The 26844-nt window shown below is 46.4% G+C and overlaps 1 protein-coding gene across 4 annotated transcripts in view; it reads right to left on the bottom strand.

The window, feature by feature from the left end:
• Positions 1–3883: 3883 nt before the first annotated feature.
• The window catches only part of LOC116972469 (autophagy-related protein 9A-like), a 54946-nt gene continuing 31985 nt past the window's right edge, over positions 3884–26844 (bottom strand). For 3 of the 4 annotated variants that reach the window (XM_033020202.1, XM_033020201.1, XM_033020203.1), the window contains exons 9-15: positions 19017–19196; positions 18241–18486; positions 15495–15727; positions 13186–13276; positions 11433–11517; positions 7203–7342; positions 3884–6089 (exon numbers count right to left, since the gene is read on the bottom strand). In XM_033020202.1, the coding sequence (XP_032876093.1) occupies positions 6084–6089; positions 7203–7342; positions 11433–11517; positions 13186–13276; positions 15495–15727; positions 18241–18486; positions 19017–19196 (981 nt within the window). In that variant the 3' untranslated portion in view covers positions 3884–6083. The remainder of the gene's footprint in view (positions 6090–7202; positions 7343–11432; positions 11518–13185; positions 13277–15494; positions 15728–18240; positions 18487–19016; positions 19197–26844) is intronic. The other variant, XM_033020204.1, reaches the window with a different exon arrangement.

Genomic DNA, 26844 nt, shown 5'->3' with positions numbered 1-26844 from the left:
TCCGATCTTTGTAGTGTGTTTTAAAGTTTTCTTTAACAGAAGTACCACCTCACACGCCTAACTTGTAGACGTCAGTGATGAATTACTCTAATCTCACCATGAAATGTGTCATTAAGATGGAAAGGGTGCAGAGAGGATTTACAAAGATATTGACAGGACTCGAGGGCCTGAGCTATAGAGAGAGGTTGGGCAGGCTAGGACTTTATTCCTTGGAGTGGAGGAGTCTGAGGGGTGATCTTATAGAGGTGTATAAAGTTATAAGGGGAATAGATAGGGTGAACGCTTAGTCTTTTATTCAGTAGCGGGAACAAGAACCAAAGGACATAGGTTTAAGTGCGGAAAGATTTAATAAGAACCTGAGGGGCAACGTATTCACACAGAGAGTGGTGGGTATATAGAACAAGCTGCCAGAGGAGGTAGGTACTCTAATAGCATCTAAAAGACACCATGGACAGGCACATGGATAGGAAAGGTTTAGAAGGATATGGGCCAAACACTGGCAAATGGGACTACCTTAGATGGAGCTTCTCAATTGACCTGGATGAGTTGGGCTTAAGGGCCTGTTTCCGTTTTGTGATTAACTTTGACTAGTTAGTCGAAGGCAGAGATGGAGATTTTTACCACACACTTAATTAAAGCAGATAGGGACAGGTGGAGGGTGTAGAGTAGTGGTTCCCAACGTGGGGCGTACGCCCCACAGGGGGGCAATTTGATTTTTAAGGGGGGCAATTGAGCGCGACTGAGGAGGTCTGGGTCCAAATTTTCGATTTTTATTTTTTTGGATTTTCCATCATGTAGTTTATGTTTCAGATGTTATTTTGAGTAAATAATTTTTTTTGGGTAAAAAAGGGGGGGGGGGGGCATCAGGATTTTAGAGGTGATTAGGTGGGGCATGGCCAAAAAAAGGTTGGGAACCACTGGGTAGAGTCCAGGATTGCATCAACCACAACCTGCATGAACAGCAGATGGTGCCCAAGGGCTGAATGGAAGAGACCAGTTCCTGTTGCTTATTTGGTGTACACTGCCCTCTGGTGCTGTACTAGCATTTGACAGACAATTATCAACTGAAAGGTTCAATGCAATTTATCCATCTTCTATCGGTTTAGTGTAGCTTAGAGATACAGCGCAGAAACAGTCCCTTCGGCCCACCGAATCTACGCCAACCAGTGATCCCCGTACGCTAGCACTATCCTACACACTAGGGACAATTTACATTTTTTGCCAAAGCCAAACCCGTACATCTTTGGAATGTGGGAGGAAACCGGAGCATCCGGAGAAAACCTACGCGGTCACAGGGAGAACGTACAAACTCTGTACAGACAGCACCCGTCGTCAGGATCGAACCCGGTCTTTGATGCAGCAACTCTACGGATGTGCCATTGTGTCGCACCTTTATTTGTGATTCTGAGCTGGGCCTGGATTTTACTGTGCTAAATAAACACAAGCCGGTAGCTATCCTATGGTCATCTCCCCCATGGCGTCCAAGGAAAACAAAGCTTTTCAATGTACCTTGGTGATAATAATAATAATAAACGTAAGCCATTATCTTAGCCTTAAAAGTAGATACAGACTGTACATAAACAAATATACCAAAAATCATCTTTCAGAGAGCAGATTGTCATAGAATCATAGCTGTACAGCATGGAAATAGGCGCTTCACATTGTCCATGCCGACCATGTTTAACATACAGAGCTAGTCCCATTTGTCTGCATTTAGCCCATATCCCTCCAAACCCTTCCTATCCATATATCTGTCCAACTATCTTTCAAAAAAAAAAAATTGTATCTGTTTCCATAGCTTCCTCTGGCAGCTCGTTCCAGATACGGACTACCCTCCGAGTGAAAAAGTTGCCCCTGAGGTCCCTCTTAAATCTCTAACCTCTCACTTTAACCGTATGCTATCTAATTTTAGAATCGTTTACTCCTGGGAAAAAGTGTGAGCGTTCACTTTATCCATGCCCCTCATTATCCATGCCCCATCCTAACTTCCTCTCACAAACCTCTACAGATGTGCCATAGAAGCCATTAAATCTTTCCCCTCTCACCTTAAACAAGGAAGACAACTTAAAAATCGGAGGACATAGGTTTAAGAAGGTGAAGGGAGAAAGATTTAATAGGAGTCTGAGGGGTGTCTTTTTCATACAAAGCGTGGTGGGTGTATGGAACAAGCTGCCAGAGGAAGTAGTTGAGGCAGGGACTATTGTAAAAAACAAGTAGATGGGTACGTGGATAGGACAGGTTTGGAGTGATATGGGCCAAACGCAGGCAGGTGGTACTTGGGACATGTTGGTCGGTGTGGGCAAGTTGGGCCAAAGGGACTGTTTCCATGCTGTATGACTCCATGATGTCTGGATTAGGGGCTATTAGCTACAGGGAGAGGTTGTACAGACTTGGATTGCTTTCTCTGGAGGTTACTGATAGAAGTATATAAAATTATGAGACATAGATAGGGTAGACAGTCAGAATCTATTCCCCAGGATGGAAATATCAAATACAAGAGGGCACAACCTTAAGATGAGAGGGTCAACGTTTAAAGATACTTTAAAGATGCAGGGCAAGTTCTTTTACACAGAGGGTAGTGATTGCCTGGAATGTGTTGCAAGGGATGGTTGTGGAGGCAGAAACGATAATGGCATTTAAGAGACTTTCAGATCTGCACATGGATCTGCAGAATGGCAGGCAGTGACTAGTGGGATACCGCAAGGCTCGGTGCTGGGATCGCAGCTAATTACAATATACATCAATGATTTAGATGACGGGATTCAAAGTAACATTAGCAAATTTGCAGATGACACAAAGCTGGGTGGCAGTGAGAACTGTGAGGACGATGCTATGAGAATGCAGGGTGACTTGGACAGGTTGGGTGAGTGGCAGATGCATGGCATATGCAGTTTAATGTAGATAAATGTGAGGTTATCCACTTTGGTAGCAAAAACTGGAAGGCAGATTATTATCTAAATGGTGTCAAGTTGGGAAAAGGGGAAGTACAATGGAATCTGGGGGGTCCTTGTTCATCAGTCAATGAAAGTAAGCATGCAGGTACAGCAGGCAGTGAAGAAAGCGAATGGCATGTTGGCCTTCATAACAAGAGGAGTTGAGTATAGGAGCAAAGAGGTCCTTCTGCAGTTGTACAGAGCCCTAGTGAGACCACACCTGGAGTATTGTGTACAGTTTTGGTCCCCTAATTTGAGGAAGGACATTATTGCTATTGAGGGAGTGCAGCGTAGGTTTACAAGATTAATTCCCGGGATGGCGGGACTATCATGTGCTGTGAGAATGGAGCGGCTGGGCTTGTACACTCTGGGGGTTAGAAGGATGAGAGGGGATCCTATTGAAACATAGGATTATTAAGGGTTTGGACAATCTAGAGGCAGGAAACATGTTCTCGATGTTGGGGGAGTCCAGAACCAGGGGCCACAGTTTAAGAATAAGGGGTAAGCCATTTAGAACAGAGACGAGGAAACACTTTTTCACACAGAGTTGTGTGTCTGTGGAATTCTCGGCCTCAGAGGATGGTGGAGGCCGGTTCTCTGGATACCTTCAAGAGAGAGCTAGATAGGGCTCTTAAAGATAGCGGAGTCAGGGGATATGGGGAGAAGGCAGGAACGGGGTGCTGATTGTGAATGATCAGCCATGATCATATTGAATGGCGGTGCTGGCTCAAAGGGCCGAATGGCCCACTCCTGCATCTATTGTCTATTGATATACAGGGAATGAAGCGATAACGATAATGTACAGATACATAACATAATCTTGGTCTCGGCACAGATATTGTGGGCCTGTTCCTGTGCTGTACTATATTCTATTCATAGGACAGCCTGCGAACCCATGAAACGACAAGGTTTATTGCTACAGGAGTCAAGAGGAACAAATAAAACAGAGATTCGGTTATAAATATTTAATAAAACTCTCCTATTTAGCAGTCATTACTTCGTAAAATTAACTGACATCATCGTGTTGAGCAGCTGATTGTTTAATCTTGAAATGAGTTCATTCAATGAGCACAGCACCACACACAGCTAGCACCTCTCTCCAGCCAATACTGGTGATCAACGTTAATACTTAATCCGGCCGTCACTGAGCCGTCAGACATTCCCAGACATATGCAGGTAAGATATAGAGTAAAGCTCCCTCTGCAGTGCGCTCATACAATCCCCGGGCACAGGTTAGACATGCAGTAAAGCTCCCTTTACACTGCCCCATCTCACACTTCCAAGGCATAGGCTAGGTACAGATTGAAGCTCCGTCTGCACTGTCCCATCACACACTCCCAGGGCACGATTAGACACAGATAAAAACTTGTAAACACAAGAACTGCAGATGCTGGACTATTGCGTCAAACAGAAACTGAGCGGGTCAGGCAGCATCTCTGGGGACTCGGTTCAGGGCCCTTCTTCACATTACTAACTTCCTCTGCACTGCCCTAATATGCATGGCATGGGTCACAGAGTGAAGCTCCCTCTACTCTGTCCCATTACTCACTTCCAGGACATGATCATTGGGGTGATGGAGAGTCAAGCTCCCTGTACAGTTTGTCAACGAGAGGGATCTTTCTGTCACCCATCCTGTCGCCAGCTTTCGCCACAAGGAAAATTAGTTCTTGAGGATTCGTTCCCGAGGAATAATTCCCGGGGATTCCCGGCAGAGCGAGCATCTTTAGTCTCCAGGCGAGTTCAGAATGAAGCTTTGAAACCATACAGTACACACTTGGTGTTGGGAATACCAAGGTCACAAATCCGACCGGTGTAATGGGCTGGCATGAAAACAATCTAACATTCCTATAAATTGAACACTGTCTGATGCCCGGTCCCCAAAAGTAATCGAGCGGGCAAGCTTGTAACAGAGGGACTGCTGAACCGGGACACAGTGGTTGGAGTGGAGTGATGTTGCTGTACAGACAAGGAGGCAATTATTCTAGGACTTCCAGGGAAACCAGATCCACACTGTTACTGTTTGTAGTGTACATGTCCAAGCAATTTATTACCAGAGCAGAGAAGGTGGAGGTGAGATTCATCTGGCTGGTGGGCAGGGAGCCAGGACTGGAGGTGATGGAGGGAACCCAAGGAGAGATGAGGGGGCGTTTAATTACGCCGCTGATTGCAGTGAGACACTGCTCGACAGCACGTCCTACAGATGACTCTCTGGGAGTGAGATGGGGACAAGACAGGGGTGCGATTATATGGAGACATGGCACAGGTCCCCTGGACCGAATGGCCTCATTCCATGCCATACGGGTCTTGAATTGCATTCTGTTGTGCCTCGGTGGAGACAGACAGGTTCCAGCAGAGAGGCTCCTGACTAAGGGGACTCCATGTGGACCTCAAGGGACCGTCAGCCGAGAACTTCCGTGCCCCCAGCTGGGGTTGCACACACAAAGAGAAAGTATTTCCAGCCCAGGTTCCCGATCCTTATTTTTGACCCGTGAATCATTGAGTGGCGGTGACATAACACAACAGGCCAATAGGGTGACCTAAGCATGCACCCTGGGAAACCCCCTCCCACCACCCCCACTGCACATGGACACCACCTCCCATGCTTTGAATCTCAGACATAAAATGTTACCATTCAAAGAGTAGAGATGGAAGGAGGGTGGGGGGAAGGGGGGTAGTCAGATCCAGGTCAGAGATAGAGTGTGGGGAGAGGGGGGAAGGAAGTGGCAAGGAGTTGGGAGGGGGTGGAGATCTGGGCTTGAGAAGAGAGTCAATGTCCCATAGTTTTGACTCTTGCTCCCCCTTCTGCCCACAAGACCCAACACATGCCCTCGATGCCTTCAGTCCAATTCGCCAATCTTGCCGAGGGACCAGGGCCGTGAGCAACGTATCGTTCCCTCTGCACGTTGAGCAAACCCGTCTCTTGAAGCGTTGCCGTGAGTGGGCAGGGGGTGCCAGCGGTGGGGTCCACACAGAGTAGGCACCACCCTCACCACAACACAGCACCGGCACTGGAAGTCATCGCGCCACCTTTGAGTGCGACAGAAGCCCAGGGAAGCTCGCCAGCCGCAAGCCTTGGGAATGTACTCCCACAATCTCGCCACCAGCAGGTCGGATACGTTAAGGCCACCCAGGTCAGTCCCGTCCAAACACTTAAACCTGTGGAAGGAGGCAAACCAAGTGACAATGATCTTATAGAGGTGTATGAAATCATAAGAGGATAATATCGGGTAGATGCACAGAGTCTCTTGCCCAGAGCAGGGGAATTGAGAACCAGAGGACATAGGTTTAAGGTGAGGGGTGGGAAGGGAAGGGAAGGGAAGATTCAATAGGAATCTGAGGGGCAACCTTTTCACACAAAGGGTAGTGGGTGTTTGGTACGAGCTTCCAGAAGAGATAGTTGAGGCTGGGACTATCGCATCTTTTAAGAAACAATTAGACAGGTGCATGGATAGGACAGTTTTGGAGGGATGTGGGCAGGTGGGACTAGTGTAGATGGAACATGTTGGTCGGTGTGGGCAAGTTGTGTCAAAGGACCTGTTTCCATGCTGTATGTGAGGGTCGACAAGAGGTGCAGTGAAGATTTATGAGGATGTTGCCAGGCCTCGAAGGCTTGAGCTACAGGAAGAGGTTGGGCAAGCTGGGACTTTATTCCTTGGAGTGCAGGAGGCTGACGGCTGATCTTATAGAGGTGGATAACATCATGAGGGGGAATAGATAAGGTGAATGCACAGAGTATTCTACCCAAGGTAGGGGAATCAAGTGGGCAAAGGTTCAAGGTGAAATCTGGAAGATTTAAAAAGAACCTGCGGGACAAATCTTTCACACAGAGCTTGGTGGGTATATGAAATGAGCTGCCAGAGGAGGTGGTTGAGGCAGGTACTATAACAACATTTAAAAAACTATTGGACAGGTACATGGATTGGAAATGGTTAAGGGAGATGGGCGCAGGTACGGGTAAATGGGATAAGCATGGATGGAGCATCTTGGTCAGCTTGGACGAGTTGAGCTGAAGGACCTGTTTCAGTGACTAGTTATATAGTCATAGAGGAGGCAGATGAGGATGACCACTGTGACCCATAGGGAGAGAGACGGAGTGTCTGTGTGTGTGTGTGTGTGTGTGTGTGTGTGTGTGTGTGGGACCTGTCCCCCAGTGAGGGTCAGTGTGTGTATGTGACCCATCCCCCAGTGAGGGTCAGTGTGTGTGTGTGGGACCCCCAGTGACGGTCAGTGCAGGAGATTAGGACTGTCTGCAACGTGTACAACACTCACCCTGTTTGTCTGAGAAGGCACTTCAGTTTCCGAGTCCTGCGGACCCACATCAGGACCCTCTCCATTTGCCTCCTCCGTCCAGCCCCCCAGATGAAGCTGTGAATTGGCCGTCAGTGTTTCAGGCGAACTTAACCGAGGCACTGAGAGTGAACAAAAATCTTGATCAGTTATGACTGCCCACACACAATACTCCTCCAGCCTTGTTCAGAAACAGCTTCTTTCCCGCTCTTACCAGGCCACTCAACTATCCTCCCCTAAACTAGAGTGTAGCCCCGATCTTCCAATCTACCTCACTGCTGCCCCTGTACTTTTTTTGTACTTGCACTTTCTCTGTAACACTATATTCTACACTCTGACAATGTTCTCTTTGCACTACCTGTTTTACTTGTGGACGGTTTGAATGAACTCATGTATGGTATGAAAAAAAGACACAAAGTGTTGGAGTAACTCTGGGTTGGGCAACAGCTGTAGAGAACATGAATAGATGATGTTTTGGGTTGGGACTTTTCTTCAGACTGAGTGTAGAAGAGGGAAAGAAAGCTGTAAGAGAGGAGGGGCAGGAAATAGACTGGCAGGTAATAGGAGGATGCAGGTGAGGGGGGGTTGATAGACAGACGGTTGGATAAAGGTTGGAGATTAAAACACAGGTGTGTGACAGTAGGATTGTAAATTGTGAAGCTAGATGAAGGAATATAGATGGAAGGAGAAGGTGAGGGGAGAAATAGGTTCCAGTCCAGGTGGGGTACAGGGGAGGTGTGGGTGTATAGTGTATATATAGCATGATTTGATTGGGCAGCACACACGGTTTTTCCACTGTATCTCGATACATGTGACAATAATAAACCATTGTCAATGCCTTCTGCCTCGGTCCTTGGTTTCTGATCTTTCCAGCACCTGAAACTGACTATTCCAGACTTTTCCCCACAAGTAGTATCCACCATGACATCCTCCCGCATCCATGAATTAAACCTCTCCTCAATCTCCTTCATTCCACAGAAAAACATCTCAGCTTCGACTCTCCCATAACTGAGATCAAGCGGCAGAGACAAGGTCCTGCTAAAATACTTGCTCGTCCCCGACACTGCCATTGAGCACATACCTGCACTAATCCCATTGACAGCACTCACACCGTGGCTCTCTCTGCCTGGCCAATTCACTTCTCATCCAGATACTTTCTAAACATTGTGAGAGTCTTGGGCGGTGCGTTCCACATACCAACCACACAGAGGGTAGTGGGTGGAGCTGCCAGAGGAGGTAGTCGAGATTATAACATTTAAAAGACATTTGGACAGGTGCATGGAAAAGGAAAGGGATAGAGGGATATGGGCCAGCATGGGAAAGTTGGGCTGAAGATCCTGGTTCCATACTGCATGATTCTGTGACTCTATAACCACCCTCTGGGGTGGAAAATGCTTCCTCAGATTCCCTCTAATCCATCACTTTAAACCTATGCCGTCTAGTCTTAGATATGCTCCTATGGGGATAACTAATGGCCCTGTCCCACGGTACGAGTTCATTCCAAGAGCTCTCCAGAGTTTAAAAAAAATCAAACTTGTGGTAAGCACGGAGAATGAACGTAGCGGGTACGTCAGAGCTCGGGGACGTCTCTTAGCGGCTCGTAATGCTAACGGCAGGTACTCGGGAAGACTCGCTAACGGCAGGTAAGCACGGGAAGACTCGTGAAGATTTTTCAACATGTTGAAAAATGTCCACGAGAGCCCCGAGTACCGACGAGCAGCCATTACCGTAAATCTCCGAGTTCGAATCAGGGCAAACTCGGGAGAGCTCTTGGAATGAACTCGTACCGTGGGACAGGGCCATTACTATCTGCCCAATCTATGCCTCATAATTTACTATACTGCGATCAGGACCCCCTCAGTCTCTGCTGCCCCAAGGACAGTAAACCTACTTAATCCAGTTTCTCCTCCAATCTGGTATTATCAAACCCCATCAACATCCTGCTGAATCTCCTCTGCAACCTCCCCACATGTCCCCTTGCAATGCATTAGAGTCATAGTTATACAGTACAGAAACACGCCCTTCAGTCCAACTCATCAAACTGGCAAAGATGTCCCATCTAAGCTAATTCCATTTTCCCATATTTGGTCCATATCCCTCTAAATATTTCCTATCCATGTACCTATTCAAATGTCTTTTAAATGTTCAGTTTAGTTTAATTTAGAGATACTGAGCGGAAACAGGCCCTTTTTCCCCAACTGAGTCTGCACCGACCAGCAATCCCCGCACACTAACACCATCCTACACACACTAGGAACAAGTTATAATTTTTACCAAGCCAATTAGCCTACATCTGTGGAGTGTGGGAGGAAACTGGAAGTCCCAGAGAAAAACCACACAGGTCACGTGGAGAACATACAAACTCCGTATAGATAGCACCCATAGTCAGGATCGAACCTGGGTCGCTGGTGCTATAATGCAGCAACTCTACCGTTGCACCTGTGCCACCTGTAATTGTAACTACCTCCTCTGGCAGCTTGTTCCATATACCCACCACCCTCTGTGTGCAAAAGTCGCCCTTCAGCTTACTACTAAACCTTTCCTCCCTCACATTAAACCAATGCCGTCTAGAAATTGATTCCCATACTTTGGTAAAAAGACTACATATAACCATATAACCATATAACAATTACAGCACGGAAACAGGCCATCTCGACCCTTCTAGTCCGTGCCGAACACATAATCTCCCCTAGTCCCATATACCTGCGCTCAGACCATAACCCTCCATTCCTTTCCCATCCATATAACTATCCAATTTATTTTTAAATGATAAAAAACGAACCTGCCTCCACCACCTTCACTGGAAGCTCATTCCACACAGCTACCACTCTCTGAGTAAAGAAGTTCCCCCTCATGTTACCCCTAAACTTCAGTCCCTTAATTCTCAAGTCATGTCCCCTTGTTTGAATCTTGAAGACCGATACATTCATCCTATCGGTCTGATTCACCTCTACCCCAATGCAAACATTGAACTTTAACTCTGGAACTGGTGCACTCTAATGCTGAGAACTATATTCTGCACTTTTTACCTTTGTTCTACCTATTGTACTTGGATTTGGCTTGATTGTGTTTATGTATAGTATTATATGATTTGTTTGGATAGCATGCAAAATAAAGCTGTTCATTGTTATTATCATGTGTATTGAGGTACAAAGCTAAACCTATCTATTCCCCTCATGCTTTGGCCTCACCAACGTCTTGTACAACTGCAACATTATGGCCCAATCTCTATGTGGAAATAAGGAACTGCAGAAGGGCTTCGGCCCGAAACGTCACCTATTCCTTCGCTCCATAGATGCTGCCTTACCCGCTGAGTTTCCCCAGCAAAAGGCACAAAGTGCTGGAGTAACTCAACAGGTCAGCAGCATCCCTGAAGAACATGGATAGGTGGCGTTTCTGGTCGAGGGCCATGTTAATTCCCAACTTCTATACTCAATTACCTGACTGATGAAGGTCAGCGTGTCAAAAGCCTGTTTGACCTGTCCTGCCTTTCCCCTGAATGTTTCAGACACAGGCCACCCAGGGCGTATCGTTGTCTTTCCTTCAGTCTTAGCCTGTAGGTACTTTCGCAACGTTTAAGAAACATTTAGACAGGTACATGGTTAGGACAGGTTTAGAAGGATCTGGGCCAAACACAGGTAGGTGGGACTAGTGTAGATGCGGCATATTGGTCAGAGTGGGCAGGTTCGGTCGAAGGGCCTTTTTCTACACTGTATGACTCTTATTACCCCATGTTTTCCTGAACCATGCGCTCCAGTTCATGTCATAGGCCCATTACGTCTATGCCGCCATTTAATCATGGCTGATCCATCTTTCCCTCTCAACCCCTTTCTCCTGCCTTCTCCCCATAAACTTTGACACCCTTACTAATCATAAACCTATCACTCTCCACTTTAAACATACTCAATGACCTGGCCTCCACAGCCATCTGAGGCAATGAATTCCACAGGTTCACCACTCTCTATGACTAAAGAAAATCCTCCTCATCTTCTTTCTAAAGGCATGTCCTTTTATTCTAAGGCTATGGCCTCTGGTCCTCAACTCTCCCACTAGTGGAAACATCCTCTCCACATCCACTCCATCAAGGCCTTCCACTATTTGGTAAGTTTCAATGCTGTACCCCCCTCATCCTCCTAAACACAGTTTTGCGGAGTTGACTTGCTACACATGGCGTGGGCCCGGCCCTTCGTGCCGTAAAGAGAGCCGAGGTACCTGGGGCAGTGGGCTGCTCGGTGTCGGAGCTGTGGGCCTGGGGCCTGGGTTCCATCTGTGGTGGTTGAACAGTCTGCTGGTGGAGCTGCAAGACAGAAGAACCGTTTAGTTTAATTTAGTTTGTTGTCACGTGTACCGAGGTATAGTGAAAACCTTTATTGTGTGCTAACCCAGTCAGCAGAAAGACAATACATAATTACAATAAAGCTATCCACAGTATACAGTTACATGATAATGGGAATAGCGTTTAGGGTGGCACGGTGGTATAGTGGTAGAGTTGCTGTCTTACAGCGCCAGAGACCATGGTTCGATCCTGGCTAAGGGGTACTGTCTGGATGGAGTTTGTATGTTCTCCCTGTGACCACGTAGGCTTTCTCCGGGCGCTCCAGTTTCCTCCCACACTCCAAAGACGTGCCGGTTTGTAGGTTAATTGACTTCTTTAAATTGTCCCTAGTGTGCAGGATAGAAGTAGTATATGCGGATTGTTGGTTGGTGTGGACTCGGTGGGCTGAAGTACATGTTTCCACACTGTATCTCTAAACTAAAACTAAACTAGTACAAGATAAAGTCCAGTAAAGTCCAATTAAAGATAGCCTGTGGTTCTCCAGCGAGGCAGATAGCAGCTCAGGAATGGTCTCCAGTTGGTAGGATGGTTCAGTTGCCTGATAACAGCTGGGAAGAAAATGTCCCTAAATCTGCAGGTGTGAGTTTTCACACTTCTATATCTCTTGCCCAATTGGAGAGGGGAGAAGAGGGAGTGGCCAGGATGCCAACTTGTCTTTGCAGCGTGAGGTGTAAATGGAGTCAATGGAAGGGAGGTTGGTTTGTGTGATGGTCTGGGCTGCGTCCCCAATTCTCTGTAATTTCTTGTGGTCTTGGATGGAGTTCCCAAACCATGCTGTGATGCATCCCAATAAAATACTTTCTATGGCGCATCTGTAGGTTGGTGAGAGTTAGTTGGGGACATGCCGAACTTCCTAAGCCTTCTAAGCCTCCAGGAGAATCTTTCATGGACTTCCCCAACGTAGACCAAATGCGTCACCACTGCCTCCAACCCAACCTCCTCCTCCTGCCGTTCCAGACCTTACCCTCTGCACTGGCCCCAGCCACAACCTCAATCTCTGGCTACCCATACAAACTCCCACTCCCCTCCTCCCTCGGGTCCACCCACACCTCTCAGCCCGCGGTCCGGAGAAGGGTCTCGACCCGAAACGTCACCTATCCATGTCCTGCACAGATGCTGCCTGACCCGCTGAGTTCCTACATCACTTTGTGTTTTGCTCAAGATTCCAGCATCTCGTGTTCTGTGGGAGGGGCGGTGAGGGAGCGCCGCACTGTGGGAGGGGTGGTACAGAGGGAGCTTCATGCGGTGGGAGAGGCAGTGGTGAAAGGGATGTTTCTGTCCTGAAAGACAGTGTAGAAAGAATTACATCTAACTACACACGTCGTAGAGTTGCTGCCTTACAACGCCAGAGATCCGGGTTCGATCCTGACTACGGATGCTGTCTGTACGGAGTTTGCATGTACCCTCTATGACCGCTTGGGCTTCGTTCAGGTGTTCCAGTTTCCTCCCACATTCCAAAGAAGTACAGGTTTGCAGGTTAGTTGGCTTCTGTAAATTGTCCCTAGTATGTAGGATTGAATTAGTGTCCAGGTGATAGTTGGTTGGCGCAGACTCAGTGGTCTAATGGGCATGTTTCTGCACAGCATCTCCAAAACTAACTCGTTCTGCCTGAGGCCACACTGTGCTTACCTCGTGCATGTAGATAGCGTGCAGACTCATTTCCGTAGAAGCAATGTTAGCGAGGAGGAGCGACCTGCCTGAACCAGTACTCTCCGTCACGCTGATGAACCAAGAGAAACACAAGATTGAAGAGTCAGTCCACCAGTAACCAGTTCCACCCAGTCTCAGACAACTCATTTTATCTGCAGCTGCTCAGCCATATTATCTGAAGCATCACCAAGGCAGTGCGTGTGGAGAGCATGCATGACACACGCATGTGAAAGGACCACCACCACCATGCTTCAGTGGTGCTTTTCTCAGCAATCCTTCAGATTTCACTCAGTGTTTGAATGTAGACACAGGAAAAGATTTACAAGGATGTTACTGGGTCTGGAAGGTTCGACTTAGAAGGTGGACCTGGAAAGGCTACTTTCTTCCCCCAAGAGCGTAGGAGGCTGGGGGGAGATGTTATACAGGTTGATAAAATCATGAGGGGCATCGATAAGATAAATAGCTGGTGTTTTGCTCAGGATAAGGGAGGCCTAAAACTACAGGACATGGTTTCAGGAGGGGAAAGGGACCCAAAGGGGAAGGTTTTCACACAGAGACAGGTATATGGCATGAGGAAGTGGTAGAGGTGAGTGCAATTAGGACATTTATGTCACGTTAATGTTTTGCACTATCACGGTCTGGTTTACTTAGTAAAACAGATAATTTACTATACTTACTGGTTGTGTTGCATCTAATGTGCCTGCAAAGTTGCAGCAAGGGAGAATTTTGTGGCTCTATTTCATATGTGGTACATATGCCGGGCATAGAGAGGTGAGGTTCAGAGGAATATAGGGCAGGACCAGGCAAACAGGAGCAGCTGGATGGGCATGAATGAGTTGGGCCGAGGGGCCAATTTCCGAGCTGGACTGCTCTGTGACTATAATGTGCATCCCTGTCAAAAGGAGGATTTGCTCAGGCTTTGAACAAGGCAGTTGTCTGAGCCATTGTTTGCTAGGCTGGGTCCAGGCTGGTGGGTGGCTCCAGATTGGGAATGATGCTCAGGCTTATCTGCCCTAGACAGATCAAAACTAGACTTCCTTGTCCTTGGGAGGCGGGTGAGAGCACACTCGCACCTAACTCATTGAAGCCAGAATTAGAGTCATAAAGTACAGCATGAAACAGGCCCTTCAGCCCAACTTGCCCATGCCGATCAATATGGCATACTGGACTAGACTAATTTGGCTGCTTTTGGCCCATATCCCTCTATAAACCCTTCCTGTCCATATATCTGTCCAAATGTCTTTTAAAAGTTATACTTTATCCCTTTCTATAACTTCCTCTGGCAGCTCATTCCAGATACGGACTATCCTCCAGAGTGAAAAAGCCATCCCCAAGGTCCCTCTTAAATCCCTCCCCACTCACCTTAAGCTAATGCCCTCAACTATTAGAATCCTCTACCTTGGGATAAAGATCGAGTTGAATTCTAAAGGTTCATTTCAGGATTCCAGCATCTGCAGGATTCTGACCAATTTCTCCAATTTCAACTCCAACTCCAATACATGCCCCCCAATCATCCCTCTCTTTCTCTGCCCCCCAAACGCAATCCACACACATTTCTCCCACTATCTTCCTCGCCCCTCCCCCGCCATTACTTTGTTCCTTCCCCCTCCTTCATACATTCATCTCCCAACCCCAAATCCCCCATTTTCCTTTAATCTCCTCTCTTTCCCCTCTCCCAGTCCTCTTCCACCCACATCACTCCCTCCAGCTTTAAATTTCACTCCTCCTCTCCTTACCCGACACCCTTTTGTCTCACTTGCATCTCTAGCCTTTGCCACTTATTTCACTCATTTGCCTGCTGCCTCACAGTGCCAGAGACCCAGGTTTGATTGGGACCTTGTGTGCTATCTGTGTGGAGTTTGCACCTTCTCCCTGTGATCGGGTGCTCCGGTTTCATCCCACATCCCAAAGACATACGGGTTTGTAGGTTAATTAGTCTTTGTAAATTCCCCCCAATGTGCAGAGAGTGAATGTGAAGATGGGATAATATAGAACTAGTGTGAACGGGTGATTGATGGTCAGTGTGGATTTGATGGGCCGAAGGGCCCATTTCCAAGCTGTATCTCTAAATTAAACCCCCCTCACCTGTATCCACCTTCCATTTGCTATGCTTTATCCCAGCCTCACTCCATTAGTCTGAAGGAGGGTCCTGACCCAAACCATTGTCTGTCCATTCCCTCCACAGATGCTGCCCGACCCGCTGAGATTCCCCAGCACTCTGCTCCGGACTGCAGCAGCTGCAGCCTGCGTGTCTACAGGACCCCGACTGGTGGTTCCCTGCCACCTACCTCTCCTCGATGATGGTCCTGTCGCTGCGATAGAGCGAGCTCTCAGCACCGTTCTCCACCAGCAGCGTGTGAGACCTGGTGCGGCCAGGGAGGTGGGAGGTGGGCAGTGTCGCTAGCACACTTGCAGCGGCAGAGGCGGTGCTGCAGGGCTGCATCAGGCTCCCGTCTCTGCCCACCAGCGGCGCAGCGGGCAGCACCGAATGCGTTAGCAGGCTCATGATCAGGTTCTCCGGCTGCAAGTAGAAGGAGACAGTCAGACACTGGTACAAGTATATCTGTGCTTGCAGGCGCACACACTCGCACACACACATCCACAGACACACTCGCACAGACGCACACACTTACAGACACGCTTATACACAGACGTGCATTTACACACTCACACAGACACGCTCACACACCAATACACACAGATACATATGTGCATGTATGCACAAGCCCTCTGCACACACTGCAATATTTCCTCAGTACCAGTAGCAGATGCAGGCCAGTCCATCACACAGACCAGACTCCCCACCACTGACTCCATCTATACTTCATGCTGCCTGGGAAAGCAGACAACATAACCATAGACTTATCCCACCCGGGTCATTCCGCATTCTCCTGCCCCCCTCCGGCAGAAGGTACAGAAGCTTGAAAGTGCGCTCCACCAGACTTGGGAACAACTTCTTCCTCTCTATTATCAGGCTTCTGAATGGTCCTTCCATAAGTTCTATACGGTCCGATTCATCTCTTCCCCATTGCGGACATTGAACTTTGTCTCTGGAACTGGTGCGCTACAATGCTGAGAACTATATTCTGCACTCTGTATCTTCCCCTTTGCCCTATCTATCTGTTTGGATCACATGCAAAACAAAGCTTTTCACTGTAACTCGGTACATGTGACAATAATAAACCTAAACCAAAACTTGAATAGATAAAGGCTTTATTTTGGGTTAGGTTTAGATCCATTGAAGTTTATAATGCTAACTGATTCACATCCTGCAGAATTCATTGACAGCCTTCCTCACTATCCATAATTCTGTCAACATTCATGTCTTCTGGGACCTCTGCTGTTTGTGCTGTATATAAATGATTGGACCAACATGCAGGAGGGCTGATTAATAAGATGCCTCATCTAAGCTGGTCCCATTTGTCCATGTTTGTCCCAAATCTCTCTGAACTTTTCCCATCCAATGTCTTTTAAAAGCTGTTATTGTACCTGCCTCAACTCCCTCCTCTGGCAGCTCGTTGCATATATCCATTATCCGGTTCCCATTAAATCTTTCCCCTCGTCTCAAATCTGTGATTTTAGTTCTTAATTCCTCTACCCTGGGGAAAAGACTGTACATTTCATTCCTAATTCCTCTACCCTAGGGAAAAGACTGGCCAACAGCATCATAAAAGACCCCACACATCTCCATCATGGACTGTTCACTCTGCTGCCCTCGGGCAAAATATATCGCAGTATAAGGAGCAGAACAGGTTCTGCAACATCTTCTTCCCCCCGAGCCATCAGACTCTTGAATTCCACATAATGTGCCGCCACTATTATCTAATTTATCTTTTTATCCATTTTATCCTTTTGTTGTTTTATGTTGCACGGTGAGCCAGATGCAACGAAATTTCGTTCAGATTTGCATCTGTTGGTGTATTTTTGAATGACAATAAAGTCTTTGATTGACAATTATGCTATCTATTCCTCTCATGATTTCATACATCTCTCCAAGGAATAAAGTCCAAGCCTGCCCAACCTCTGCCTGTAGTTCAGGCCCTCAATCCTGGCAACGTCCTCGTAAATCTTTTCCAGCTTAATAGCAATTTTTTAATGCCGGGGTGACCAAAACTGAACACAATGCTTCATGTGTGGCCTCACCAACTTTTTGTGCAACTGTAACATAATATCCGAACTTCATTATATCCCATATTCAACACCCAGACTGACGAAGGCCATCGTGCCAAAACTGTCCACCTGTGGCACCACTTTCAGGGAACTATGTACATGCTTTTAAGAACATTGAACACATAACAGTACAGAACAGGAACAGGCCCTTCAACCCACAATGTCTGTGCCGAACATGATGCCATACCCAACTCTTACCTACCTGTACATGATCCATATCCATTCTCTGCATATCTATGTGCCTATCTAAAGTCTCTTTAAGTGCCACTATTGTATCTGCATCCACCATCACTCCCTGGCAGCGAGTTCCTGGCACCCACCACTGTGCACAAAAATTGCCATGTACGTCTCCTTTAAAATTTCCCCCTTTCACCTTAGAGCTATGTCCTCTAGTATTTCATATTTCCAGCCTGGGAAACAGGCTCTGGCTATCTACCCTATCTATGCCTCTCATCATTTTATATACATCCAGCAGGTCTCCCAACCTCTGGCTTTACAGAGAAAACAATCCAAGTCTGTCCAATCTCTCTCTGTGGATAATACTACCTGCCTGATGAAGGCCAATGTACAAATGTATTCTTTACCACCCTATCTACCTGTGACACCACTATGAAGGAACTATATATCTGTACTCCAAGATCCCTTTGCTCTCCAACACTCCCCAGTGCCCGACCAATCACTGTGAATGTACTGCTATGGTTTGACTTCTCAAATGCAGCACCTCGTACTTATTTGAATTAAACTGCATTTGCCATTCCTCGGCCCACTTGCCCAGCTTTTCAAGCTCCTGCTGTAATTTTTGATAACCACCACCACTGTCTACGATGGCTCGTTGGCCGATGGCGGCTGTGCTGTGACACTTACGATGTTGGCGGACTCGTTGGAGAGCAGGGAGCTGCAGAGTGGCGTGTCGGAGAAGAGGTGTTGGGCCGGGGGACCAGTGGCTGCGTCGTGCTGCACCTTCTCCTTCAGGTGGCTGATGAAGACCGAGCTGTCCTGGGGCGGGTGCCAGCGGGGGTTGGTGATGGTGAAGTGCATCAGCGAGAGTTCCGTCTTCCCGTTCTCCGCCTGCTGGTAGACCGAGGCCTCGGTCTGGCCTTCCGACAGCCACTGCGGAACAGAGGGACGGTTACCCCCCGAGCTACAGATCTCAAAGTACCCGTCCCCTAGATCCTCCAAACCAGGGATGCATCTGTGAGACCACCCCATCCCAGGGGTCTGTCACTGATACTATGAGGAAACATTAGTCGCAGAGCTGCAGATATCAAAGTACCCGTCCCCGCAACCCAGGGCTCTCTCCCCAAGACCCGCAAACTAGGGGTCTGTCACTGAAACTTCAAGTGGAAAGGTTGCACCACCCAGAGCTACAGATATCAAAGTACCTGTCTTGTGTCCCTTCAATACTGGGACTTGTCTCTGAGACCAGCCCATCCCAGGGGTCTGTCACTGGTACCATGAGGGACAATAGCCCCAGAGCTACAGATATTCGAGTACCCATCCCAGAGTCCCTGCAATACAGGACTCCGTTTCTGAGACCACCCCACTCAGGGGTCATTCAGCAACACCACCCCACCCAGAAACCTAGGACACTAATGGAGGCAAGCTTCCCCCCTCCCCCCTCCCCCCGCCACTCCACCCACCATGGGGTTGCCGTGCTTCCGGACATCCATCTGTGCAAAGGAGCAGATGTCCCCGACCCCAACCACCTCCACCGAGAAGTTGCGGAAGAAGTCGATGATTTCCAGGGACTTGGGCCGCAAGGAAAAGATCAGCACAAAGGGAGTGATGATGGGGCTCAGCAACTCCTCTAGGATGAACACCTGCAATACACAAAACAGGGGATCGCGGGTCAGTCATCCCCTTAGGTTCACCTGGTCATCCCAGCCCTCATCCCTTACCTTCTCGCCCCAGGGACTGTTGAGAAAGTTTAAAAGATTTAAAAGTTACAAAATGAATTCAGCTGTAGAATTAGAAGCAAAGAAAGGCTTTCACCTTTCTCCCATTACACTAGCAAGGCTACAGTACTATACCATTCGATGTTTTTGCTCTATAATATAAACAATCAGAGGAATGTTCAGAGGAATGTTCTTTCCCTCTGCTCTACAGATTGCAATGTACTTAAACAATAGGTCAATAAGGTCAAAAAACAAGAGTGCTTGAATCTGCAAAAAATAGCTTCCTCGGAAGAACCTGTCAATCTTACCAGCCAGAGGCTGTACAATGCTCTGTAGATAAAGTATTGCTGAATTGCTGATTATTGGGGTATAAATATATCTGATTGAACATTACCCCTTGGTTTGGGGATAGAGTGAACCATAACATTATAGAGTGAACCTATAGTCTGTATATTGCATACTGTGCGCACCTGCCTGGCGAAATAAAGATTCTACTACTTGATGACTAATTTTATTGCGTTTTTGTCCGTTTGGAGTGAAACGAACCACAACATTGGCATAGTCGAGCAGGATCTTGCTGGAAACTATCTCTGAAGACTGAGTAAGAGGCGACAGCTTGGCCTGGATCTCGAAGGGAGTAGAAAGTGCATTATCGGACCCCTTGAGTCTGAACTTCTGAGAGTGCCCGGGAACACCGTGGTCCTTCGTCCAAAGTGATCTGGTTCCCTGCCAACATCTTTCAGAACAGACAACGCAAGGTAAGGCAAGTTTTGGGATTGTTGACTCAGACTAAGTTGGCTGTCTGAGGTATTAAGCCGTTATTGAGCCGAGTAATGGGATAGGCTCTGGAGTGAGTAAGTTCAGACTAAGTTGGCTGTCTGAAGTATTAAGCCGATATTGAGAAACAAAATTGGAAATATTGTAGAATACCTCCCCCATGCCTGGCCACCAGTCACTAACAACAGGAGCTACGACACTATGATCCCGTGAAGAGAAAGGGGCTCTGGTACTCCTACAGGGAAGGGCAACCCCCAGAAGAAGGAAAAACTGATAAGGAAGATGAGGAAGAAGAAGGGGGAGGGCTTAAGGCAGAAGTGGAAGAGCAGTAATAAATTCAGCAGTAAGAGAGTTAAACAACACAGAGCACCAGAGAAAGAGAAACAGCAGATAAATAAGACTGAAAAGGGAAAAAGCAGATGTCGAGCTATTGGCTTTCGAGGCACTGTACCTTAACTACCCCGCAAGAATCGAGGCTGCTCACTTTTGCCCCAAGAACTTTAACATTTTGCAGCCAACAATCGGTACAGTTTAAAACTCTCATACAGTTTGAAAGTGTGTGGCAAGATCCTGAATGACAGGGAATCGGACCAATCCCATTTCTGGGCTTGGTTAATTTCTACCAGCAGTGGATACATTGAACTACTCATTGCTGGTGTCTCTGCCAAGACACCACAGCAATTCTCTCTCTAACTCTCTCACTCCAACACGAAGAAGACTTTCGCAACTTAAAAACAGCGCTGGCTCCTGCACGCCATAGCCCTCCCAGTCCAACCGGCCATTATTAAGTCCAATGCCCATACAAGTGGCCACAACGAAGTCTCCCGGGGGAATGCCCTAGCTGACATCACTGCTCACACAGCAGATTACGAATTCTGCACATTGGTCCCCAAAGAACCAAAGATTCTAGTAGACAGAACGGCTGTCAGACAAGGGAATGTAAAGTTAATTAATGTTAAGTTCTGCCATGTAAAAAGATCTTTGGAAACGAGGGGGCTGCGCCGTTGACCGATTGACGGACCTCTGGCTGACCCCTCTCGGACAAATTTGTGTACCTGATGTTTTTTTCTTTTACACTATATACACTTCCTTATGCATGCTGATAAGGAGGGAAGAGAATGTGGAAAGTAGCTTACACTTTGAAGCTTTTAATGAAATGACCTGTGTCTAAGAGGGAGGAGCAGTAGCAGTAGTAACAAAGAGAGAGAGGGTCCAAAGTGTGTTCTGGGTTGAGACCGTTCTTCAGTATGTGTTGTATTGATGAACAAAGTATGCACATTTTTGGTGAATGATTTGTTTAAATGTCTTGGTCGGTAAAGTTAGTGGAGCACTGACCTTGGCTAGCAAAGCAACTTTCTAGCTGTGTTTGAATCATTTTGTAATTACGTGAGGAAATGAAATCCTGTATCTCGTGGTATAAACTCAAGGTTATGTAAAAATGGCTGGCTGACAAATAACATTTTCCTCTGATGCAGCCTATGTATAGATCTTGTCTGTAGGACAGCTATCTTATTGTTTTTCTTAAATTATATTTAAGAAGTGTATGGCTTCTGTTTTATAATTCTCCAAAGCTAGCTTGGTCAAGGTTAGCAACACAACAGCACAAGACATAGTGACTTTGCCTGATAATATCTTAAATATCAAAATGTAAATTTCTCATTTTTGGGTGTATCAAAGTTTTAAGAGTTTTGCATGATTTCCTTGAGGAGTGTATAACTGCGTTTTACTCTTGAGTGAGAATTCTATTGCTTTAACATGTATGAATATTGGAGATTTAGCATATTGCATGAGGTGTGGAAATTTGTGAGTGAATGTCACAGAAAAGAGGGTGTAGAGTGAATGAGTTTAAATACTGTTACTTGTTTGTGGAACCAGTTCTGGGTGAATGTTGAATTGATCATTTGATTAAGATGAAATAGGATGTCATTGAATGAGCTTGCTCATTTACGTGATAAATCTTTGTAGAGTCTCGTGTTTTAAAGCTGTGATGAGCCGCACACAGTTATTTTATTTTTCTTTGCTCTTTGAAAATGTATGGGCCATTTATGGGGAAATTAACTGTTTATTCTCTGTCTTCTCAACTATTATTAAACAGCGGATGTGGCTCAGCAAAGAGACTGTTCATTTTCTTTGCCGCATAACCTGGCATTAGGATTGGTGACCTTGTCGGGATTTTAAGTTTGATTTCTTCCTATTTCTTACCTTTTGAATTGAATTCAAGAGAGCTCTGAATTGCGCACTGGCCATGTGGAATTCAGATTGAGGTATTGGATGAGAATTGGAAATGCCTTTATCTCAGAAATAAAATCTGTTAATTTGAAATTGTGAATTTGGAGAGATAGATTGAAAGAATTGGGAATAATTTTTAAATGTTTTTTTCTTTATAATGACCTATTTTTAAAGGGTCTGCCTTGTAAGTAGTTAAAGAGTTTAAGTAAAGCCTTGACTGAGACGGGACAGGACCTTAGTGATGAATTAATTATATATGCACAGCAATTGACCCGAACCTTGTCAGTCTTACAGAAACCACTGAACCAGAGAAACGCAGAAACCACCATCAGCTGACCATAACAGCGAATCCTTACAACTAGGAGATCACGAACTGATAAGAAATTGGGATCGGAGGAAATTGGGAGAACGTGGAAGGAGTCCTTCCTAGAACTATTGACTACACCTACAGCAGTGAAGGTCGAAAATAATCCTCGTTGGATCCCTAATTTATTGCAAAAGAATTGGAAACTGGAAAAAGGAAGTATGAACTTGGATGTCCTCCTGCAAGACTGGCGGTAAAAGGAAGCCAAACACAAAAATAAAAAAGGCCAGTATTTTCAGTATCTTGTTAAAATCAGCCATGAACATAAACGAATGCATTGCACTGAATTATATACGTGCCTCCCTAATCCCAGATACTTGGAACGAGTCTCCCCCTGGTTGAATAAACTTGAACAATTAACAGTGACCCCTTATTTGGGGTCCCGGGATTAGGAATAAAACCAAAGGTATCGATTTGAGATGGGAGACACCTCCGAGTCACACTTAATCGTAGCTACTAGACCTCCAGCAACAGCGAAAGAAATAGGAAAACTGATAAAATGGCTGAAGGACAGACAGACAATTCATGTTTTATAGTTGCCAATGTCACAGAAGGAAAGATCACATGGGTCAGAAAGGAATGGGACACTATGAAAAGCAACAGCTGCCTACTGAGGATCTGCCTACTGTGGCTCTGGTCCAAGTACCGTTTGAACTATGGGCAAAGCATAAGAATCATGTGGGATGCGTGTATTCAGCTCCTGAACATAAACTGACTATAAAAAAGATGTTGCCTTGCCATGTTTAAAACAATATTGACTGGCCGCGGAGGCTGAAGAAGGGATAGCTATGTTCTTTATGATTGACATGATTGTCATTATTGCAACGAGCACTATTAGTGAAAATGCAAAGGCAGTGTAATACTCCTATTCTACCAATCCCGAAAGTGGGAAGACGTAATGAATGGTGTTTTGTCTAAAACCTGAGAGCTATTAAAAATAGTCCTTTAGTACCTGATACCAATACTATTCTGTCATCTATACCGGCAGAAGCCGACACCTTTACAGTAATTAACCTATGTTAATTTCTGTAGGGGGCGCTGCTCTGGCAGCAGCCATGTCATGCAGCTCGTCAGTTTTTCAACCTTTTAAAAAAATTTTTGTATGTTTTAAAGTCTGTATTTAATGTTTCTTTGTGTGTTTTATGTGGGGGGTGGTGTGGGGGGGTGAGGGGGAAACCGCTTCGGTCGCCTCCTCCACGGAGAGGCGAGTTTTTCCAGGTCGCCTCCCCCGTGGCCTAACATCAAGGATCGACGCGGCCTTTCCCGGAGACGCGCCCGGGGCTTCAGCGGCGGGTGCAGCGTGGACTCTCGGCGTGGAGCGGGTGAGCCCTCGCTGGGGCTCGCTGGAGGGGAGCGCTCCGTTTCGCTGACCCGGGGCAGCCGGCAGCCTGAAGTCGCAGTCTGCAGAGCTCCAGCTGGTGCAGCGTCTACAGCCCGGGATCTCACGTTGGGGACCCGGGGGAAGAAGAAGCCATCACTGCCAGCCCGCGGCCGACTTCTACCGCGGGTCCGGCATGGACTTACCATCAACCCTGGAGGGGAGCTTCGACCGCCGGCCCTGCAGTCTACGGTGCTTCTGGCTGCGGCGGGGACTTTAAATCTTGACCGCCGGCCTGCGGCCTACACCAACTTAAAGCCGCGGTCTCCGGTGAGGAAGAGCCGATCCTGGACTGACTCTGGACTCTGGTCCTGACCACGGGGGGGAAATGGAGGAGGACTGGCCAAATGTTGTGCCTTCCACCACAGTGATGAATGCTGTGGTGGATGTTTGTGTTACAGTTTTATTGTGGTTGTGTGTTCTTTATTATTGTATCGCTGCAGACAACCCAAATTTCCACCAGCCTGGCTGTGTGGCAATAAATTATATCTAATCTAATCTTCAGCCTTTTACCTCCATATCCCTGCAAAAAGACCGGTAGCGTATTATTCCGGGGCTTTACCAGCAGTAGTAAAGTAGCATGCCAGCCTGCTTACGCGCTGTAATGGTGAGGGCTACAATGATAGAAGTGTTAGCAGTGAACTCGCTGCTGTAAGGTAAACAAGCTTCTTTATCTGATTAAGATGTTGGGTTTGTGCCATAACCCCTTACAAGCTCAAGGCCAGATTCAAACCAAATTACAATCAGACACATAATGCTTCGAGTTCATGGTATCTTGGAACATTTAAACTTATGGATGTTAATCTCTTAAAGAAGCTAAAAACTAATCTACAGGTCCCCCAGCTATGAATAAATGGCATGAAGCAATTCAATGGGAGAATTTGTATAAGGGTTAACGCTAACAGCCTGAAATGTATGAATTCTAAATATTACTTTATTTTTTTTTATTTTTTTATAAACTCGGCATAAAGATAGTTGACAGCTCCATTCTCATTTTACCCCTATCATTTTGTCATAAAGTATGCTATTTACGTGTTTAATCTCACAACATGAATTTGACAAAAGTCTTTGACCAGGTTATTGTCATTGTCAAACTGCAAAAATTCTTGACAATCTTTGTACGTAATCATGTTCACTGTTTTACAACTATTGCATATTAAAAAACTACAAAATAAGTATTGATCATAAAGATCACCAACGAGGCACCTGTATTATAATAAGATGAATGTTGTGCCTAGATCCCTGATGAATCCTCTAATATCACTGACCTTGCTACCCACATTTCCCAAGAAATGGAGAAAATCCATAAGGTTGGCAGTGACATGCATGGGTACAATGAAGGAAATGGGAGCTGGCTTGATGGACTCTGGAATACTGTATTACACTATGGCTCTTATCTTTTTTATTAATCATCGCTGATTTATATTGTTAACCGCTTGCGACCATTATATACCTACCGAGGATTGTGAATGTTATCATAACTGATAAAGAGGAAGGAATGAGAAAGTTTAAAAGATTTAAACATTACAAAATGAATTCAGCTGTAGAATTAGAAGCAAAGAAAGGCTTTCACCTTTCTCCCATTGCACTAGCAAGGCTACAGTACTATAACACTCAATGTTTTTGCTCTATAATAAAAACAATCAGAGGAATGTTCAGAGGAATGTTCTTTCCCTCTGCTCTACAGATTGCAATGTACTTAAACAATAGGTCAACAAGGTCAAAAAACAAGTGCTTGAATCTGCAAAAAAGCTTCCTCGGAAGAACCTGTCAATCTTACCAGGCCAGAGGCTGTACAATGCTCTGTAGATAAAGTATTGCTGAATCGCTGATTATTGGGGTATAAATATATCTGATTGGACATTACCCCTTGGTGTGGGGATAGAGTGAACCATAACATTATAGAGTGAACCTATAGTCTGTATATTACATACTGTAAGTGTTTACTACCGCCTCCGCCTGGCGAAATAAAGATTTTACTACTTGATTACTAATTTTATTGAGTTTTTGTCTGTTTGAAGTGAAACGAACCATAATACTGTAGGGTCCGACCCAGAGTCCTGTAATGTGGTTCCAACCACAGCCAGGTTAGGATTTCAGCCCAGCCTGTTCCTAAGGCCCTACCCACCGGAGACCCAGTCTGGCCATAGGGTGGGCGAGAGCAGAATAGATTAGATAGAGAATAGATAGATTCTTGATTAGTGTGGGTGTCAGGGGTTATGGGGAGAAGGCAGGAGAATGGGGTTGAGGGAAAGGTCGATCAGCCATGATTGAATGGCGGAGTAGACTTGATGGCCTAATTCTGCTCCTATCACTTATAAACATGACATCAAGCACACTGCCCATAGTCATGCTGTAAGGTCACCTATTCAGGCGAGGCTGGGAGCATCGGATTCTGATCGGTGACCTTATTGAGGCGTACAGGTTCATGAGGGGCATGGATAAAGTGAACACCTACAGTCTTTTTCCCAGGCTAGAGGACTCCAAGACAGGAGAAGGGGAGGGATTTAAGAGGGACCTCAAGAGTAACACTACCACACAGAGGGTAGTCCGTATCTGGAATGAGCTGCCAGAGGAAGCTATGGAAGCGGATACAATAATGATTTTCAAGAGACATTTGGACAGGTATATGGATAGGAAGGGTTTAGAAGGATATGGGCCAAATGGGACTTGACCAGTATGCCAACTTGGTCTGCCTGGACAAGGTGGACCAAATGGCCTGTTGCTAAGCTGAATAGCTCTGTGACTCTATGATCTCCAGAATCGGGCTACTCCTACTGGGGCAGATCCATGGCTGAGACATGGTTGCCATGGTTGCTTCTGGA

This window comes from Amblyraja radiata, chromosome 4 (genome assembly GCF_010909765.2).
Source record: "Amblyraja radiata isolate CabotCenter1 chromosome 4, sAmbRad1.1.pri, whole genome shotgun sequence".
NCBI lineage: Eukaryota > Metazoa > Chordata > Chondrichthyes > Rajiformes > Rajidae > Amblyraja > Amblyraja radiata.
The sequence above is the reverse complement of the archived record's forward strand: the minus strand, read 5'-3'. Positions and strand labels throughout refer to the sequence as shown.